Source organism: Pan paniscus, chromosome 11 (genome assembly GCF_029289425.2).
Source record: "Pan paniscus chromosome 11, NHGRI_mPanPan1-v2.0_pri, whole genome shotgun sequence".
In the NCBI taxonomy this organism is placed as follows: Eukaryota; Metazoa; Chordata; class Mammalia; order Primates; family Hominidae; genus Pan; species Pan paniscus.
The window spans coordinates 106,961,382-106,981,880 of record NC_073260.2 but is presented as its reverse complement, the minus strand read 5'-3'; the positions used below and the strand labels follow the sequence as shown (position 1 = coordinate 106,981,880).

At 42.4% G+C, this 20,499-nt stretch overlaps 1 protein-coding gene across 1 annotated transcript in view; it reads left to right on the top strand.

Annotated features, from left to right (window-relative positions):
• Positions 1-763: 763 nt before the first annotated feature.
• The window catches only part of SH3GL2 (SH3 domain containing GRB2 like 2, endophilin A1), a 219,430-nt gene continuing 199,694 nt past the window's right edge, over positions 764-20,499 (top strand). Inside the window, exon 1 of the mRNA XM_003822609.5 lies at positions 764-986. Coding sequence (XP_003822657.1) covers positions 942-986 — 45 coding nt within the window. The 5' untranslated portion in view covers positions 764-941. The remainder of the gene's footprint in view (positions 987-20,499) is intronic.

Here is a 20,499-nt window from a genome sequence, read left to right as displayed (position 1 = left end):
TAGCCAGCCATACCTCCTTGGTTACATATGAAGTATCTGTATATAACTTAGTATCATGCTTTTTCACATTATATTTTGATTTTTATCGGACCGGAAACCCTAAATCCACAAGCATAACAACAAGATCACATTTGGGCTTTTTCATTTCTGTAACCAGAGGATTAAACGCTAGTTTTGTAGTAAGACTTCAATTCTATTTATCTGTCCAGGCTTAAGGGTTCCTGTTCTTCTTTTTAAGTCATTAAATTGTATCAGACAAGGGGGAAAACGCGTGTGTGACTTTCCCTAAGGTAAGATGGGCTTAAGGGATATTGAAACCAGGGCAGAGAAATGTTTTCTGTGACCAAGCAGTCAGGGCAAGGCATAGAAGGAGCAATGACTTATTCATTAGCCCAGATAGAAGGCCACTCTTTTTCAGGCTGCGGCGCAGAGAGGCCAGGCTCAAAGGGCAGGAGGGCCGTCTGCAGGCAGCGCCGCCGCGGCTACCTGGAAGCCCAGCAAGTCACCTGAGTCCTGCGGGTGCCTGGGCTGCCAATCTGCAGCGACCCGTCCGCAGCCCCCGGGGGCAGGAACACCAACCCCGGGACAGGAGGACGTCCTCGGCCTGCTGACTAGGGATCCGCCAGCGGGTGCCGCTGAGCCACAACCCCGCAGTCGGCGCCCGCATCCAGGTACCGCGCGCCACAGTACCTGCCTGGGCGTTCCCGCGCTTGGGGCGGGGCTTCCCGCGTCCCCTTTAAGAGGCCGCATCACCCGCCCTTGACGTCAGAGTGTTTCTCCGCAAGAGCCCGTGTCCCGCTAGGCTCCGCGCCCTCGCGCCCGTAGCCCCGGCGGCGGCACGACCAGCGGCGGCCAAGCGAGCGCGCCGCCCCGCTCGGCCCTCCCGTCCCGCTCCGCCGCCTCTCTCCCGCACAGCAGCCGCCAGCGCGGCCTCCTGCACCATGTCGGTGGCCGGCCTCAAGAAGCAGTTCCATAAAGCCACTCAGGTAAGGCGCGCGGCAGGTGCGTCCCGGGGCAGTCCGGGGCGAAGCTGCGAGGGGCGCGCTCGGCGCTGGCCGTCCGGCGGCAGCTTGGGGAGTTCGGCACCGAGCCTCGCCCGCGCCGGCCGCGCCCCGCCTCGCAAGCCTAGGCGGCGGCTCGGGGCATCCCCGGTCTGGGCGTCCATCCTCGGTCCCCCGCTCCCGGCTTGGTGCGCGCTGCCTGCCCGCGGGTCCCCGGCGTCCTGCCTGGTAGCGCTGCTCGCCGCCCCCGCATCATCTCGCGCCCGTGCTGCAGGAAGGGGACCGCGGCTGCACTGCTGCCGCGGCGCGCAGGTGCCCGGGCGGCGCGGTGGGAGATTATGTAAAGTCGCCTCTTCACGGGTGACCTTGCGGAGTCGGTGCACCCGGCTGTCCCGGGATGTGTTGGCATGAGCGGTGGCCGCACTGGGGGTGGCGGCGCGGAGGCCGGCGGTTTGCGCTCCTCTCCCTTACCGTGTTGTCAGAACCCTCCTTCCCCGCCGCCCGCAGGCTCCAGAGGAATAGAAGGCTGGGGTCTTCCTTTAGGGACCCGCATATATTAACTTTTACCTGGAGAACTCGGTCGTGAAACTCCTTTGAGGCCAGGGCATGACAAGCAGTCTGCGGGTCTTAAATATTTCCCTTCAGCAACCAAATTGTTGAAGACTTAAAATCATCATGTATTTTAAATTGTTTTTAATAAATCTTTGGCATCTTGGATGTGCCCATTTTTCTTTATGGGTTTAATAAGCTGTGACTGTAATAAAACGGATTAATTTAGATTCTACTAATTAAAATCATTGGACTCAAAGAATTTTACATAGGGGCAAATAAGCGAATACTTATGCTGTGACCTATTTCTTACATAATGTGTGTGATTACTACTTTTTTATCCTTCTGAAATAGGTTCAAATTTATGGGATCTTTAAGGATTTTGATGACTTACCGCGAAATGTTTTTCATGATTTGGTGTTAAATAGTTTTTCATAGGTTAGCCTTAATTAATGACCTTTCTCATAATTTCTCGGAAGTAGTGAGGTTTTTCCTAGGCTACCACAGTGGCAGCCTTGTTATGAACCACATCCAGAAAAGGTGAGGGTTGTGTTTTACAGAACCTTGGTTAACTTAGGGCGACAGATGCAGCATGTAATTCCCGTCGTGTGTGTGTTTGCACGCATCTGCATCATCTTCATCACACAGACTTGCCTTTATAGAATCAGTTATACCTGTCAACTTAGGAAATCAAGAAAAGTAAGACTATTTCTGTAAAAATGTTTCTTAATGTAATTATTTTTGCTTTTCTATTATAATTGGAGTTATCTGTGACCTCTCTGCCAGACATGTTTATGAAAGTAAGTGATTTGTTCGTTGATGTAGTTTGGAAGGCTTCTAATAACTTTATACTGCAAGTTCTTTCAGGTTTACAGAACCAAGCTTATGTGCTGCCCAGGAATTCTCTGGCAGGACTTCTTCGATATTACTAACCTTTTTGATTGCTCTACTGGTCACTTCTCTACAGCATATCTCAGCACTGCGTTTACCAACACGACATCTTTTTTCCACTTAGATTCTAAAGATTTCTTTTGCAAAGCTTAGTGCCCTCAAAGGCAATTAAGAGTCTTGGCTTTGGAGTGGGAAAGGCTAAGATTTGAATCCTGCCTCTGCTGCTTCTGACCTTGAGAGAGTATTTAACTTCTGAATCTGTCCTTGCTGAAGTGATGATAATTTCCATTTCTTAGGGTTGAGGTGAAGAGAAACGAGTGTGTAGAACACACTTAAAAAGTGTTCAATAAATTATAGTTATTGACATAAAGGATATTTTTATTAGTATAAAATACTATCCCTTATGCTATGAAGAAGTTACCCAAGCTAGACTTTTTAGTTTTTCCAACTTAAAAAATAGAGTGCTCTATTTCCGCTAAATCTTGAAGTTCTATGTAGCTCTAAAGTGTAGAAAAAATAATTTAAACGGTGTTAGGAAAGAACTTAAAAGGTTGGAGAAGGTCGGCATGTGATGCGATACGGTTACTGTTTATCACACCGAATCCAAATGCAGAATCACTGCGTCATTGTCTTCCTTTTACTGAAAAGCCTTTTATTTGAAAGGTGAAGCAGCACGTAGTCTCTTATCCATAATTTAGTGTAGCACACTCTTAGAAAGTCTAAGGCACAGGTGACTGTTCTGTGCATATGTATATTTAGGAGAGTATGTAAAGCCCATGTTAATGTTTGCATGTGACAAAAAAATGAGAGAAATAGTCCTGTCCTACTTTTGTAGCCATTTTTTTCCATCAGGTCTGTGAACCTGATGTTATCTACAGAGAAGCTTTAGACCTAGAATTACTTCCTTTTGAGAACTGATGTGCTGGGTAATATAGCCTGGGTTTGTTTGTTTGTTTATTTATTTATTCATTTGAGACAAAGTTTGACTCTTGTCGCCCAGGCTGGAGTGCAATGGCGTGATCTCAGCATACTGCAACCTCTGCCTCCTGTGTTCAGGCGATTCTCCTGCCTCAGCCTCCTGAGTAGCTGGGATTATAGGCATGCACTACCACGCCCAGCTAATTTTTGTATTTTTAGTAGAGACAGGGTTTAGCCATGTTAACCAGGCTGGTCTCGAACTCCTGACCTCAGGTGATCTGCCCGCCTCGATTACAGGCTGAGCCCCCGCATCTGGCCTGTAGCCTGGGTTTATAAGTGGAAGGAGTCTGTTCACGCAAACGTTTCTTTCTATGGAATTGAGCTTTTTTGCTTGTGTTAGTAAGCGATGATAAATAAAACAGTATATTGTTTGTACTTGGAATTTCTGATTAAATGTGTCACAACTGTTGTCTTGTATTAGAATTGGTTATTTCTACCTTGTTGCTGACAGTTATTTTCAATATATTTACAATTTGGAGGTAAAAAAATGCTTTTGCCAAGTAAAATTTATTAGAGAAGAAAATCCTTTCAGCATGAAAATATATAATGATACCAAAAATTGATCATCTTATTTTCATGTACTTCATTACTTAATTGCTCATAAAGATATAATTTACTGTGTAATTAGAATAAAGTATTCTTTTTTTACTGTAATAAAGGGCAGATGATCTTGTGTTGCTCTTTTAGTGAGTTTTATTCATATTGAGATTTCATTTTACAAAAGTCATGTCAATTTTTTTACACTTGTTTTAAACTGGCAGCAGCTTAGTTAAAAATAGCTGTTTCCAGTGAACATGAAGCTCCTACAAAATCTGTGTTTTTAAAAATTCACTCTATCATGCATATGATGTGGACACATTTTGCTTTACAATATGTAAAAGTCTATTATAAAGTAAAATATATTAGGTCATTTTATGAGTTTGCTGGAGCTGCTGTAACAAAGTACTACAAACTGAGTCGTTTCAACAACAGAAATACATTGTTTCCCACTTCTTGAGACAAGCACACTTGAAGTCTGAGACCAAGGTGCCAGTAGGGCCATGAGCTCTCTGAAGGTATGAGACAGGATCTATTCGAGGCTGCCTTCTTAGCTCTTGTGCTTTGTTGGGAATCTTTGGGCTTCCTTGGCTTGTAGATACATCACCTTGGTCTCTGCCTTCATGCTCACATGACATTCTCCCTGTGTGTGTCTCAGTGTCCAAATTTCCCCATTTTGTAAGGACCCCAGTCGTATAGGATTGGGCAAGCCAATCCTACTCCAGTATGATTTTATCTTAAATAATTACCATCTGTAATGCCCCTATTTCCAAATAAGGTTGCATTCTGAGCTGTTGTAATTAGGACTTTAATATGAATTTTGGGAGGGGCACAGTTCAATCCATAACAGTCGTTATTTGCGTAAAAGGATTAACCACAGTATTCTATATTTGATTCAACATCTAAGAGGACAGTTCAGCCTATAAATAACATATAACTTTCTATTGCATCAAAAAGATATACTTTCTCCTTTTTTAATGAGTTGGTTAGTATATTGCTAAGGTCTGAATGTGTCCCTCTAAAATATGTATGTTGAAGCTTGACTGCCAATGTGACAGTATTAAGAAATGGGGCCTTTAGGAGGTGACTAAGTCATGAGGGCACTCATGATTAAGTCATGAATGGGATTAGTGCTCTCTTAAAAGAAGTTGAAGGGGTCACCCTGTCCCCTTCCACCGTGTGAGGGTTCAGCAACAAGGCACCATCTTTGAAGCAAAGGGTGGGCCCTAGCCAGACACAAATCTGTTAGTGCCTTCATCTTGGACTCCTAGCCTCCCAAACTGTGAGAAATAAATTCTATTATTTATAAATTACCCCGTCTAAGATATTTTGTTAGTAGCCTGAACAGACTAAGTCAGAAATATACCTATTATAAATTGTGTTTTCTGATTTTTTTAAATGATAAAATTAATTTGGGTAGGCTGGGTTTTATGATACAGTCTGGTATATGTTTATTTGTCACACTCAGATTCCTTAACTGGGAAAATTTCATCATGTTTGTGTTCTGTGTCTTTTTGTTTTACCTAATTTCCTCTTTCAGAATGCTGTATTTTATGTGGATGCTTTGCTCAGGAGACCATTACATAAATCTTTTCATGCATTTGTTGATTTGGTGAGATGTTAAACTTACTAAGTATTGGATTAAATATCTAATTAGTTATGACTTTATCTCAGTGAGATTTTCAGTTTCTTAATTGCCTCTAAGCAGTCAACTCTCTGCTGACTTTAAAATCTTGGCTGTGGCTTGTTGCTTGACCCAGGATTTCTACACCTGTACCCTTTCACATTCTTAGCCAGTAGTCTCTAATAGGCTGCAAGGGGCCTATATATTTTATAAAATTATAAGTCACATTTTATACATGCATTTTTCTGAGGGAGAATGCCCTTAGCCTGTTACCAGATTCTTAAGTAAATTCCTAATTGCTGCCCCTTCCTCCCCTCGAAAAGTAAAAATAGGGTGGGGCGTGGTGGCTCACTCCTGTAATCCCAACACTTTGGGAGGCCAAGGCGGGCGGATCACTTGAGGTCAGGAGTTCAAAACCGGCTTTGCCAGTGCAGTGAAACCTCGTGTCTACTAAAAATACAAAAAGATTAGCTGGGCGAGGTGGCAGGTGCCTGTAATCCCACCTACCCAGGAGGCTGAGGCAGGAGAATTGCCTGAACCCAGGAGGCGGAGGTTGCAGTGAGTCAAGATGGCGCCACTGCACTCCAGCCTGGGCAACAGAGTGACATTCTGTTTCAAATAAATAAATAAATAAATAAATTCATCATGTCATCAGGAGAAAGTGGATGTTTCTTACAATAATCACTCCAACAGTTCTGTTACTGGGCTTTAGGATGCCTGATCAAAATGCAGCCTTCTCTGCATTAATTTTAGCAGCAATCAAATGTAAAAAACCTTTCCGGAGGTGTCAGGATTGAATGAGATAATGCTTGTGAGAGTGCCATGCTTGCATAATAAGGATCACTTGAACCATGTAAAACAAAATGTTGTTAATGAGCTTGAAGTCAACGATACGGGCCTGTGGGGTATATGAAAAGAAAGTGGTGACTGAAAATGATTTCTCTGTAGACTGAGAGTCCTCTTGATTGAAGTTTGTGTTGTTGAAACAGCTATATTTTTGCAAGCTTTTTTCCCCATAGTGATTCTTTAATATTTTAAATTGAGTTTATATGAATTTTGGTTTCAGTCTACTTAGAAAATTTTAAAGTAACCTGCAAATTAATTAGAAGTACCCTAGAAAATGGCAAGACTTGGTTGGGGCAAATGGTGACTGTTTTGAGACAGATGTCATTGTGGAAGGGAGAGGTTTAATATTCAGGGGAAGGGAGCTGAAGCTTGCAGAGCAGATTCCATTCTGCCAAGCCTCTTGTGCTGCATACAGAGTCTCAGGGCATCAAGCAACCCGAGGGCTTTCTTCAGAGGAGTAGCTTGAGGCACCGGCGAGAGAAGGGCAGGACACACTGATAAATGAATAATGAGAATTAGGTGAGGAGATGGAGTTTAAGAACTGCTTCAAACTTTAAGGTGGATACCTGGTGGGGCTTTCTAGGGATGAGCAGTTCTTCTCAATTTAAGGCCAGATAGGGGAGATGCTAAGTGGGTAAGAAGTCAGTGGATTTTTTGGCCTCCTTTTTTCTCTTTTCGTTCTTTTAATCCTTTGTACCCTTGTCCTGTGTTCTTTCAGGTAATGTTCAGTGAGGTGTAGCCACAAGAGGGGACATAGGAGAGGCTCAAGAAAACAGAGTTTATTATACTCACATGTCTTAGAATGACAATCACTGTACAGGAGGATAGGAGGGGGGACACGTGGGGTGGAGGTGACAGCTCTGAGAGCAGGATCAGCTAAGCAGGTGGGAAACAGGTGGGAGCAGAGAGAGCAAGGACTGTGGGCAAGTGCCTTTACTAGTGATCTCAGTGCAGTTCACAGCTCAGTGCAGTTCACAGTGCGTTGCATTGGTGCATTGGTAGGTCGTGATCAGAAGAAGACAGAGAGGTGAACTTGTGGTAGGGGCCAACCTTATCAAACTTGTGCACCTGGTTACCTGGGTGGGGTGTTCACAGTTAGCGTATGTGGGAATGAATGTTGAGGCAGCAAGAGACAACATGTGAAGTTTTGAAACTTTGTAATACAACCCTTCTCAGTGTTTTTGGTTTAGAATTTATTGTTTCCATAATCACTTAAGGAGCCTAAAAGCTTAAGAATGATGTACATGGTATCCAATGGATAATAAAGACTAAAGAGAGCTATAACTATACTTATTAAAATGCCATGATTGTGAGACCCTGCCAAGTCTTTTGCATTCTACCAACAAAATATTTTCATGCTATACTAAATCATTAGCTGATGACAAATGCTTCAGGAAATAATTTCACTATTTATAAAGGTTTTACATTTAGTACAACTTCTAAATGCCAAATATGATGTTGTAGTTGCTCTACCCTAATCTCCCTCCGCCATCCCCTGGGTCAAATTGTATATGGTAGTAATGAATATGGAGAAGCTGTCTGTAATACTTGTGAAGAACCCACAGCTCCATGGAGGTTTACTTGGATACTTAGGACACTGAAGGACCTCTAGGCAGTGTTTTCTGCCTTTTTTTGAATTATGATATATATAAAAAATAGAAATATCTTTTTTATAATTCAAACTAACCTTTCCCCATAGATACTAATGGAAGCAGTTTTATAATGCTGAGAAATATCTCAATATCAAGCTATGTATTAGTCTGTTCTCATGTTGCTAATAAAGACATACCCGAGACCGGGTAATTTATAAAGGAAAGAGGTGTAATTGACTCACAGTTCTGCATGGCTAGGGAGGGCTCAGGAAACTTACAGTCATGGCAGAAGGGGGATCAAAAATGTCCTTCACATGACGGCAGCAAGGAGAAGTACAGAGCAAAGTGGGGTAAAAGCCCCTTATAAAACCGTCAGATCTCGTGAGAATTCACTCACTATCCCGAGAACAGTGTGGCGGTAACCACCCCCATGATTCAGTTACCTCCCACCAGGTCCCTCCCATGACACATGGGGATTGTGGGAACTACAGTTGAAGATGAGATTTGGGTGGGGACACCGCCAAACCGTATCACAGAATAATGCTTGAAAGAAACATAAAGCAGATAGCCTATGCTTTTAAATGTACAGGAAATCGGCTGGGTGCGGTGGCTCATGCCTGCAATCCCAGCACTTTGGGAGGTCGAGGCAGGCAGATCACTTGAGGAGTTTGAGACCAGCTTGGCCAACATGGCAAAACCTCGTCTCTACTAAAAATGCGAAAATTAGCCAGGCTTGGTGATGCACAGCTGTATTTCTGGCTACTCAGGAGGCTGAGGCAGGAGAATTGCTTGCACCTGGGAGGCGGAAGCTACAGTGAGCCAAGATCACACCGTTGCACTCCAGCCTGGGCGACAGAGCGAGACTGTCTCAAAAAACAAACAAACAAACAAAAATACAGGAAATAATGTCCACAGTGAATGATACCAGTGAGGAAAGGAGAGAAGGGGAGTCAGGACAGTTATTGTCCATAGCAGTGATGGCATCCTGCAGGGGGCATTGTGAAATCCCCTGCCTGCCGGTAGAGGAAGTTCCTTGGTTTTACAGTCTGCCTCTGCAATCTGGGAAGAACTCTTTTGTTCTTTCTTGTATATATTTGGCCAGGTCTAAGGAGGGTTAGGGGAAATGTACCCTCTTTGGGAACGGCATAACTTTTCAGTCAACTTCCTGTTTATTTAAATTTGGGGATTGTTTTACAGTCATAGGCTTTTCACTATCCATGGTTGATTTGAGTAATGAAATTTCTTCAGAAACTTAGTAGGCTTCTGGCCAAGTGTGGTAGCTCATGCCTGTAATCCCAGCACTTTGGGAGGCCGAGGTGGGCGGGTCACTTGAGGCCAGGGGTTCAAGACCAGCCTGGCCAACATGGTGAAGCCCCTTCTCTACTAAAACTACAAAAATTAGCCAGGCATGGTGGCCTACGCCTGTAGTCCCAGCTACTCGGGAGGCTGAGACTTGAACCTGGGAGAGTTGCTTGAACCTGGGAGGCAGAGGTTGCAGTGAGCCAGATTGTACCACTGCACTCCAGCCTGAGCAATAGAGCAAGTCACTGTCTCAAAAAAACAAAAACCAAAAAAAAAAAAAAAAAACAGAAAAACTTCAACTTAATAGGCTTCTGATCTGTTTTCTTGTGAGTTTCATTTGCCAATTTCTATGATGGAAATTCTTTTTTAGACCTAATTTCCAACCAGTAGACTTGGTTGTGTTACTCTGAACTGAACAAGAGGGCCTAATACTTTGGCTTAACCAAGAAGTCTTAATGGTACTTTGTTGCTCAAAGTCTTTTTCATTTATATTTCCCGTTATTTGCTTCAGGGACTCAGGATGACCCTGGATCAGTTCTGCCATCTGTAACATATGGTTTTCAAGGTTGCCAAAGGGAAAGAATATGTTTGAACAAGCATGGGAGATGTTCATAAGCCAGGCCTGGAAGAGGAATATGGTAGACAGAATGCTACGATTGTTGGTGACTCTTGCTGTTGTGTACTCTCCTCCCCTTTGAGTGTGGGTGCAATGTTCAATTTAAAAAGATGTTATTCCTGAGACTTTTAACTTTGTAAGACAAAAGGGAGATTATATGATTGGACTTAATCTAATCTCATGAGCCCTTTAAAAGCAGGATATTTTCTCTGGCTGGTGGTGGAAGGAAAAATCAGAGAGATTGGAAGTATGAGCAGGACTGGACATGCTGTTGTTGGTTTAAAGAGGGAGGGGCCGTGTGAGTAGTAATGCAGGCAGCCTCTAGGAGCAGAAATCAGCTCTTTGGTGACCATCAGCAGGGAAAATAGGGATCTTAGACCCACAGCCTTAAAGAATCTGAGAGGAAGGGAATTCTTCCCCCAAGCTTCCAGATAAGAGCCCAGTCTAGCCAACACCTTCATTTTGGCCTTGTGAGGCCCTCAGCAGGGAGCTCACTTAAGCAGGCCCAGACTTCTAATTTATAGAATTGTAGGATAATAAATGGGTATTGTTTTAAGCTGCTAAATTTGTGGTAATTTGTTATACAACAGCTGAAAATGAAGAGAAGGAATAGTTCCTTCTGTTTATGTTTGGTTGGCTGGAACTTGTAACATGGCCCCTCTGTGGTACACCTAAGAGAAATGGAAGAAGGCAAGTGTAGCCTAGCTATGTGCCCAGGATGTAAAAGTGGGTTTTTGGTTAAAAAGCTAGCAGTTTTGCTATTACTGGTGCCTATAATTAATTAATTGTGTGTCTGTGTATTAATCTATTTGTGAGCTTGTAAGTGTATGTATATGTGCATATGTCTATATGTACATACACAACATACATATGCACATATGAATTTTAAGTCTAGTTTGCTGAATAAGTCTTTTCTTAATACGTAAGGCTCAGTATGTTCCATGTGCCTTTTGAAACTGTCGCCCAGGCTGGAGTATAATGGGGCGATCACAGCTCACTACAGCCTCAATCCCCTAGGCCCAAGCAATCCTACCACCTCAGCCTCCAGAGTAGTGGGACTATAGGCGTGTGCCGCTATGCCTGGCCCATATGCCTTTTTAATATATTTTTTATTTTATAGATTTTTTTCTACAGAGCTTTGGCTTTTTGATATTTAGATGTTTTTCTCTGATGAGGCACAAGTTTATTTCTGTGGCTCCTGATCAGTTTTTTTTTAAACAGTGGCACCGTTAAGTACTTGCTGAGCAGTACCTTAGCCTGGTGGGCTGGTGGAACAGTGACAACTTCTCTAACCTTGGAATAGAGAGACTACAGATCTGCAAAGAAGTTTCTGAATTCTTAGTCTCTGACAGTGTGGCAGGGATTTCAGTTAGAGTAGAGGAGTTGACTGTTAACCCTGCATCTGTTTTTGTGCTTGGGGGAAGGCTGAGGCCAACACAGGCAGTGAAATGCCTTACTTAGTGCAGGCACATCGGATGGCTACATGGTACTTTGAAGTTGTTCATTAAGTTGTTGAGGATTGCAGATTTGTGTAGCACATTTGAAGTGTGTTGTGGTGTAAGCAGCAGGGTTGAGGGTGGTCGTGGGCCCCGTAACATGTGGGCCATTGTCTGTGATCCGTTAGCCCCATGCTCTTTGACGTGATTCATGGATCCTTAGCCCTGAATGGTTTTCTAGGTACATCTGGTAGACAGTGCCAGACATAATTTGGAAGGCATGCGGTCTGGCACCCTGAGATATATTTTAGGGACTTGGTGTCAGTTGAGCAGCTTGGCCAGGGAGAGAATAGTGAGGCCTGATTTTGTATCTGAGTAGTAAGTAACCTGAAGGAGAGGTGTCCTGTAGAAATTGATTACAGGGTGGACACACCTCTCACTTCTGTTATTTTCTGCATATACTGCTTACTGAGGTGACCCTAATGTGCTTCTTTCTATTGAGTTAATGTGTGTACAGTGGCTTGATGGCTGAATTTATACCATTCATTATTTTACTGCTTAAGTGGCTGCATCTGGGCAAGAAGGACCTACAAACCCTTTGCCATGGCCATTGCACATCATCATCGTATAATACACTGGCTAAAGGAAGTGTTTTCTGGAGGTGTTCGTCAGTACTGTAGTTAAGAGTTTACTGATTAATATTAATAGCCTGTTATCCAGAGATCTTCTACTTCTTATGATCAACCTTGCACTTAAGTTCTGTCTCCCATTTCACTTTTTAGTTAAGTTTAACAAACAGTAAAACTGTTTTCCATTATTCTCTTTCCCATTCATCTCATCCATTATGCTCTATGTATTTTGGGCCATTTGAAGCTGATAAACCTAAAATCTTTGGATTTTTCACCTTTTGGTCATTATATTCACCTTCAACCCAGTCCAAATTTTCCAGATATATTTATAGTGCTCATCGTCCCTATGTTCTAGACATGGAAAGCTCCTTTTTCCTAGTTCCAAGAAAAGCTGGAAGAATGTCATTCTTTACACAACTGAAATTGTTCAGAAGATATTTTTGTGATCACGAAGGTGTATTTAATTCATTTTTGTTTTATTTTGTTTTTGAGTCAGGGTCTCACTCTGTCGCAGTGGCATGACCACGAATCACTGCAACCTCCTCCTCCCAGGCCCAAGCCTCCCTCCTCAGCCTTCCAGGTAGCTGGGACTACAGGCTCGCGTCACCACTCCTGGCTAATTTTTTTGTATTTTTGGTAGAGACAGGGTCTTGCTACATTGCCCAGGCTGGTCTTGCACTCCTACTCAAGTGATATGCCTTCCTTGGCTTCCCAAAGTGCTGGGATTACAGGCATGAGCCGCCGCGCCTGGCTAACATTTAATTCACTTTTTACAAGCTCTTTCAGCTACTTTCTGTGTCTGAAGACACAGACATTTAAAGCATTTTGATACATTTTCACCAAAAAAATCACCTTACATAAAAGGACGTGTCTTAAATAGAAAGCTTATCATAAAATCTCTATATCAATTGTTTTCCTAAATTGATGACTGTTATGTCTTCCCCTTTTGTGAAACAGTGAGTTATACTGATATTTTGTGATATGTACTGGCTTGCCCTTTATAATATCTAAATTACCTAAATTCTTAGTGTTGTCACCCCTCTAGTGCCCCCCCAAAAAGGTCAACAGGTCAGAGTTAAATTAGCATTTGCTCAGGAATGGGGGTTGCAACCTGGCTAGCAGTCAGAGATTGTACCACCCGAGAAGGGCAAGGGGGCTATTTAAAAGAACTTATTTAGATTACATAAATTGCTTGTCACATTATTTCATTGGTGTATTAAACAAGTCTTTAATCAGTAGTAGAAGGGTACATTTGTATCAGTTATTCAGGAAAAACCTATATACAGAGTGTTTGTAAAGATTAGGACCAGTTTTACTTGTATTGTGTAGTGCTGAGAGCACGGTTGTTTGTGAAGGAATGTTTTTCACAGTTCCTTTTCGGGTCTCAAAGTTCATCAGCAGTTTAACATGGAGTAGCAGCCCAAGATGGAGTTACTGATATAAAGCCTGGAACATTGCTAAGCTCATAGTGTCCAGTAAAACTGTGTCTACTGGTTGCTGCTGTGAATGATTCAGGTGAACGTAGGCATTTTCTGTAGGCGCTTTCCACATGATTATGGTAGAATAATTTGATTGTTTCCTAAGCGTATCATTCAGTTGTATCTTCATGACATTTTGTCAATCTGTATTCATGTTTACTGACTATATAAGGGTTCACCAGCAAAACAGAACCAACATGATATATAGATACATGAGAGGGATTTATTATGGGAATTGGCTCACGGGATTATGGAGACTAAATCCTGCAATATGCTTTCTGCAAGCTGGAGAATCAGGAAACCCGGTGGTGTAATACAGTCCAAGTCCAAAGGCCTGAGGTCCCGGGGAGCTGCTGGTGTAAGCCCCAACCCCAAAGGCTCAAGAATTTGGAATTCTGGTGTCCAAGGGCAGAAGATGGAAGTCTTGCTGAAGAAAAGAGAGCATATTTGCTTTTTGCTCTTCCCAGGCCCTCAAGCGATTGGATGTCTGCTGCCCTCAGATCTTCTTTGCTCAGTCTACTGATTCAGATGCTAATGTCTTCTGGAAACACCCTGGCAGACACACACAGAAATATTTTACCAGCTATCTGGGTATCCCTTAACCCAGTTAAGTTGACACATAAAATTAATCATCACACTGACTTAATTTAAAACTGAATCAGTGTACCATTTTCTTAAATGGAAAAATCACTATTAATTGTCATGCAAAACAAAATTAAGTCCTGGATACTCTTGCCTGAGTAAATCTGTGAGCTTGAGGTTTATTCTGCCTTTGTTAAAACAGGAGATTAACAGATAAACAAGTAGTAGATATTCTAACAATACCCTGAGATTTCCTCCTTCACTAAATTAGAATGGAAGAAGAATAAAATGGATATTTTAATTTGGGGATTCAGTGTTCTTAAGGACCATGATATTGTGAAATATGTATTTCGTCTCCCTGTTTCCTCACAGAAAAAAAAAACCTCTAAAACCCATGGGATCATCAGGGTGGTAACTGTTTTCTCTGCTACGAGATGACCAGTGGCTGGGGACTCCTATAGCTTCAGGTTGGGGACTGTTCACCAGAAAGACCAATGTATGCTTAGAGGGTTGGGACTTTCAGCTCCAGCCTCCTTAGAGGGGAAAGGTGGTGAAGGTTAAGCGGATCACCAAAGGCCAGTGATTTAATCAGTCATGCCTATGTAATGAAGCCTCCATAAAAACCCAACATCACAGGGTTTGGGAGGATTTTCGGACAGCTGAACATGTGGTGGTTCCTGAAAGAGGGTGTGCCTGGAGAGGGTATGGAAGCTCCAGGCTGCTTCTCCCATACCTCGACCTATGTGTCTCTTCCATCTGGCTGTTCATCTGTATCCTTTTAATACCTTTCTAATAAATGGCTAAACATAAGTAAGTGTTTCCCTGAGTTCCGTGTGCTGCTCTGGCAAATGAGTTGAATCACAGGAGGGGGTTGTGGGAACCCTGATTTATAGCTGGTAGGTTAGAAGCACAGGAGTGTGCTTGTGACTGGCATCTGAAGCCAGTTGTGGGACTGAGCCCTCAACCTGTGGGATCTGACGCGATCTCCAGGTAGTGTCAGAATTGAAATGAATTAGAGGACACCCAGCTGGTGTCCAGTGGAGAATCATCTGCAGAATTGGTTGCTGGTAGGGAGAAATCCCCACACATTTTGGTAACCAGAGGCCACAGAAATAGTCTGTGCTGGGTATTTTGAGGTATATATATAATAGGAGAAACTGTGTTTGTTTTTTTCCTACATCCTTACAAGGACACAAGAATGTACCAACTGTCTTGTTCAAAACATGGCCCTTCCCATACATAATTCGACTATGGAAATGGTTGACCTTTTTCTGAGTACCAAGGAGTTTTCTGCCCGTAATGGGGTATTTAATTATATTTTAGAAAAAGGAAGGTCATTTGTTTAGAGCAGCACTGAGTCATCTGTTCTGTGCCCGATGTTCGGAAAGGAGGTAGACATGTTCTTTAAGAGAAGCTTTTGAAATAATATAGAAAATGGTGCAACACCATCCGTCATCAGGCTGTGTGGCACAAGATCAGTAGGAGCCCAGAGACTTCAGATCTCCTAGTTTTCCCATTCTGAGCACTTGTGAGACCCCAGACCAGTCACTAGTCACTTGATCTCAACTTCTTCCTCCTCACACCCACATTTTCTCAGTTGCACAGCTGAGGTAATATGGTCCTGGGCATGATTTTAGGTTCTGATGTTGTATGCTTCTGGTCCCGTTCCCCTCTGGTTCATTATCTACTGTGGCTATAGTGACTTTTCTAAAGAGCAAATCTAGCATTGTTCTTCTTCTTAAAACTCTTCAGTGGCTCCTTATGGCTCCCAGGATAGGTCCCTCTGAAGTCCTGTTCAGGAGTCTGAAGTGTCATCTGTGTCCTGCTCAGTGATCTGCTTTCACTCTCACACTCTAAATGTGCTCTGAGTTGTAGCTGTGCTAGTTATCCTGACACCCCGCAATTATGCCATACAGTGTTTCTTGCCTTTCAAGCCTTCGCACCATGCTCTTCCCTCTCTGTGGAAATTCCCTTCTTTCCACTTGGTATTTGATTAATCACCACTTTATCAGCTTCATATTTTCTCAGAGAGGTTACCCTTCCCTCATTTAGTGTGGGTTAAATGTCCTTCCATGTGCAATGAAAATTGCATGTTGTGGGAGAGGAACAACACACACCAGGGTCTATGGGGCGGGGGTGGGAGAGCATCAGGACAAATGGCTAATGCATGTGGGGCTTAAAATCTAGGTGACAGGTTGATAGGTGCTCCGAACCACCATGGCACATGTATACCTATGTAACAAACCTGCATGTTCTGCACATGTATCCTGGAACTTAAAGTAAAATAAAAATTTAAAAAAAAATTGTGTGTTGTACCTCTGTGAAGTGTAGTGCTTGGCTCACTGCTATACAAGCACCAGTCTCCTTGATGGTATCCTCTAGGGTGGGTATAAAGAGAAGGACCCTGCCATTCTATACTTCATTCTGTTGCCAGTTCCTAGCCTGTAGTGGGCATTTAATTGATAATTGTTGAATGAATACGTAGCTCCTGTTTCTGTTGATCCTTATGTATATTTAAAAGGGGGTCCTATGCATATATTTTTGATGTATTCATTTCTGCTTAAAATACATCACCGATTTCTAAAGTTAATGTAGAATTTAAAGCACACCCTCATAAAATTGTAAGATTGTAAGTTTAAAATAAACTTCCTTCATTGTACAAATGGCTAGCCTAGGTACTATTTTAACTCATTTATTACTCACAGCAACCCTATGAACATTATTATCCCCATTTTACAGATGAGGAAGCTGAAACACAGAGGTGGTTACACAGCTTCAGTGGCAGAGTCAGGATTGAAACCACACCACCTGGTTTCAGAGCCAGTAACTGCCAGTAGTTTTTAACCATGAGTCCTATTGTCACCTTATATATCAAACCAAGACATACCTAAAAGCTCTTAGCAGTCACCAAGAAGAAGATGTGAACACTTTAGTAGAAAAATTAGACAAAAATATGAAAGGCAGTATTTGAAAGAGCAAGTGGCCAAGATACGAATGCAAAAATCAAGGAAATCAAACAGCAATATCTGACATTTTTCATTGTTTAGATTGGCAGAGATGAAAAGGATAATAACATTCTGGGTTAGCAAGAGTGTAAGAACATGGGTCCCCGTTTATGGTGGGAGTGTAAACTGTTGAAACACTTCTGGAGATCAGTAGTTCTCTTCCCTGTAATTCTGTTTTTAGGAAACTATTCACAGAAAATAAATGTATAAGTATGTACAACTTAGGTACAAGATTGTTCACTGTAGTAATTGTGAAAAATTGTAAACAACCTAAATAAGGGATAAGGAAGTAAATCTGTATGTCAATATTATGAAATCTCTACAGCTATTGTATCTATAGGGCAATATTTATTGCAGTAGGGAAACATTCATGATTATTGCCAAAATGAAAAAAGCCAGCCATAAAGCAGATATGTAATATGTAGTAAGCCTGATATTGTAAAAATATAGCTATGATGGTAGCTAAAATGCACTGAGAATTTATAGACCAGGCGTTATGCTATATTGTTACAGTAAGATTATTTTTTAAATGAGCATTTGAACAGTGATTATTCCTGGTCAGTGGGTTTATGGGTGAGTAGTGTTTCTACATTTTCTTTCTTTTCTTTGGTAATTTGATCTATTACAAAATTTTCTTTCCACTTCGTCATCTTTACTTGTAACCCCACTTTCTCAGGATAAGTTGAAAACAAGGAATCGAATAATTTTAGGAGCCATCACGGGGACTAGGAACAAACCCAGTTTCTAGCCAAGTTCTAGAACTATAAATATATGTCAGTTTGCTTCATTAGGCATTTAGCTTAAAACTGTTGGAACACCTGCCCTGCCCTCCATAGAGCCCTGAATTAAATTGTGCTGCTTGGGTTTCTTCTGAATGCATGGCTACTTTTCTGGTTTCACCAAGAAGATGTGTACAAACATTATAAGTAAGCAGCTGCTAATGACTTTTGCTGGCATTTCTTTTAAATGAAGATTTTTTTTTTTCAGTTCCCTAGTCTTATCCCTAGTGTCATAGCATTGACACTGTTTTTTCGTAAAGGGAAAGAGGGCAGCTAAGACATGTATAGGGTATTGGAGTGCTCCTGTAAGATGTTCTTGGTAATTTGGTGTGAGCTGTTCAGCCTCATTCTCCAGCCCTTAGGCCACGAGTCTCCTGGGCATCTGTCACTTCTTAGCTTCTCAGCAAAAAGCCTGTAGGCAGTGCCATTCTAGCAAAAAAAGAATGAAGTGAGGGAGAGATACCTGAGAAGATAGGAGACATTCCCAGTGATCCCTGTTGAACTTGAATGCGGAACATTGTTAATAGTCTCTGGCAGGCTTCTATTTTGAAGACAGAAAATACAAAGTTTAGGTAGCCATAAGTGGTAAAATAATATATTCTTCTCACCAACCCAAACAAAATAGATAAAAATGGAAAAAACACTACCGTGAAACATAGCCTCAGTAATGAGATGGGCAGGCCACTTCTGCCTTTCTCCCAAAGAGGACACGTCTAGCAAGATCCACTGGACTGCTGACGGTGGTGGATTGCTGGGCACAAGCATGCCTTTATGGATGGTCTGGCTTTCTCTGGGGCCTGCCACTCTTTGATGGCTTCAATGGCAAGTGCTTCGACCTCTGAGATAAATAATTTCTGTGAAATCATTTCTAGAGTGAAGCTAACTTTTCCAGCCTCTGCAGCATCTTGTGATGTTTCTGGGGATAATACTAACTTGTAAGTTGAGAAACAGTTGAGACTGCTTCAAGAGATTTGTTTTCTTGTGTAGTAATCTGCTGAAGCATATACCAAATTGATGTTTCTATTTGCTGCAAAACTTTGGGTTTTGGTCCTTTTAAAGTAGTTTCAGATTTCAGCATTTAAAAATAATTGTCCTGGCACAGTGGCTCACGCCTGTAATCCCAGCACTTTGGGAGGCCGAGGCGGGCAGATCACTTGAGTTCAGGAGTTCAAAGCCAGCCTGACCAACATGCCCTGTCTTTGCTAAAATACAAAAAAATTAGCTGGGTGTGGTGGCACACGCCTGTAATTCCAGCTACTCGGGAGGCTGAGGCAGGAGAATCGCTTAAACCCAGGAGGTGGAGGTTGTAGTGAGCCAAGATCATGCCACTGCACTCCAGCCTGGGCGACAGAGTGATACTCAGTCTCAAAAAAAAAAAAATTACTATATAACAATGATTTTTTGAATGAAGGTAGATGTAGCATAATTGAACTTTGTTACTTATGTATTCTGTATTATGTGCTTGTTAGGTGGTTCTCTTAAGAGTAAGGGTTTTGCAAGATGCTTCTTTCATAATTGGACACAACTTGTAGAAAGTGAGGTGTGAGTTTCTTTGATTTGTATGTTTTTCTTATCAGATTATGGAACTATCCATTAATAAGCTACTCTAGAAATTATTTGGATTTAAAAACTCTCTTTGGAGAGTTGCAAGGGCCTGCCTGATCTGACCATGGCCTCTCCACCCTGATTGAGGGCCAGTTTTTCCCCTCTTTATGCTCTGGTCATCCATCTTTCTTACAAACAGTAGGCATTTGTCCATTAACCGCCAGGCTCTGTGCTGAGTTTTAGGTATAGAGAGATGGATAAAATACTCATTCCCTGCCCCCGTGGAACTGGCAGTGCAGTGTGGGAGACAGACCAAGGATTATGCAAATATATAATTAGAATTTGTCACAGGTGCAGCAAAGAACAATGCTAGGGCACTCTCACATGGAGGTCATACCTGACATTCTGTTGTGGAGAGAGGCCATGTTCTTTTCAGTATGTAGAAAGGTTAAGGTTGTCTATGAGGTGCAGCTGGGGAAGCTCTCACCAGCTGACATCATTCAAAAAGTGAACAGGGTACTACTATTTGCACATAAAAAAGAGCAGGTTATGGTTTCACAGACACTTTAGATTCTTATTCAGAGAGGATAGCTTTGAGGGTAAAGAACTACTTCTCATGTCTTACTGAAGCTAGGGTCATGGAACATCTCCAGCTGGAATAGTTTCTGTTAAATAAGATTGTATGATATGATTTTACATCATTATCTTTCTTACCAAAGATCATAACTCTGTCTCACAGAAATGTGTGGTCATGCAGTGTTTCCCTGAGGATGCGTCTTTAAACTGAGAAATTGAGGCTGAGAAGAAACCAGGCCTTTGCAGAGTTGCTGGCCAAGGGGTTTGAGCCCACCCCCCGACCTGCCCACTTCATGTCATCTGGGAGCTAGTCCACTCCCACTCATCCTTTAGGCCTTAATCCATATGATGCTTATTGGAATCCCTTTCTCTGACCTAGCAGGTTGGATCAGGTTCCTGTTATTACATTCACCATGGTTTGTGATTGTGCATTAATTTTATGGCCATTCGATTAAATGCCTGTCTCCTTCAGTTGGTCTCTAAATTCCTGAAGGGAGGGATCAAGTCTCTGCTGATCTCTTGGGGTAGTTACC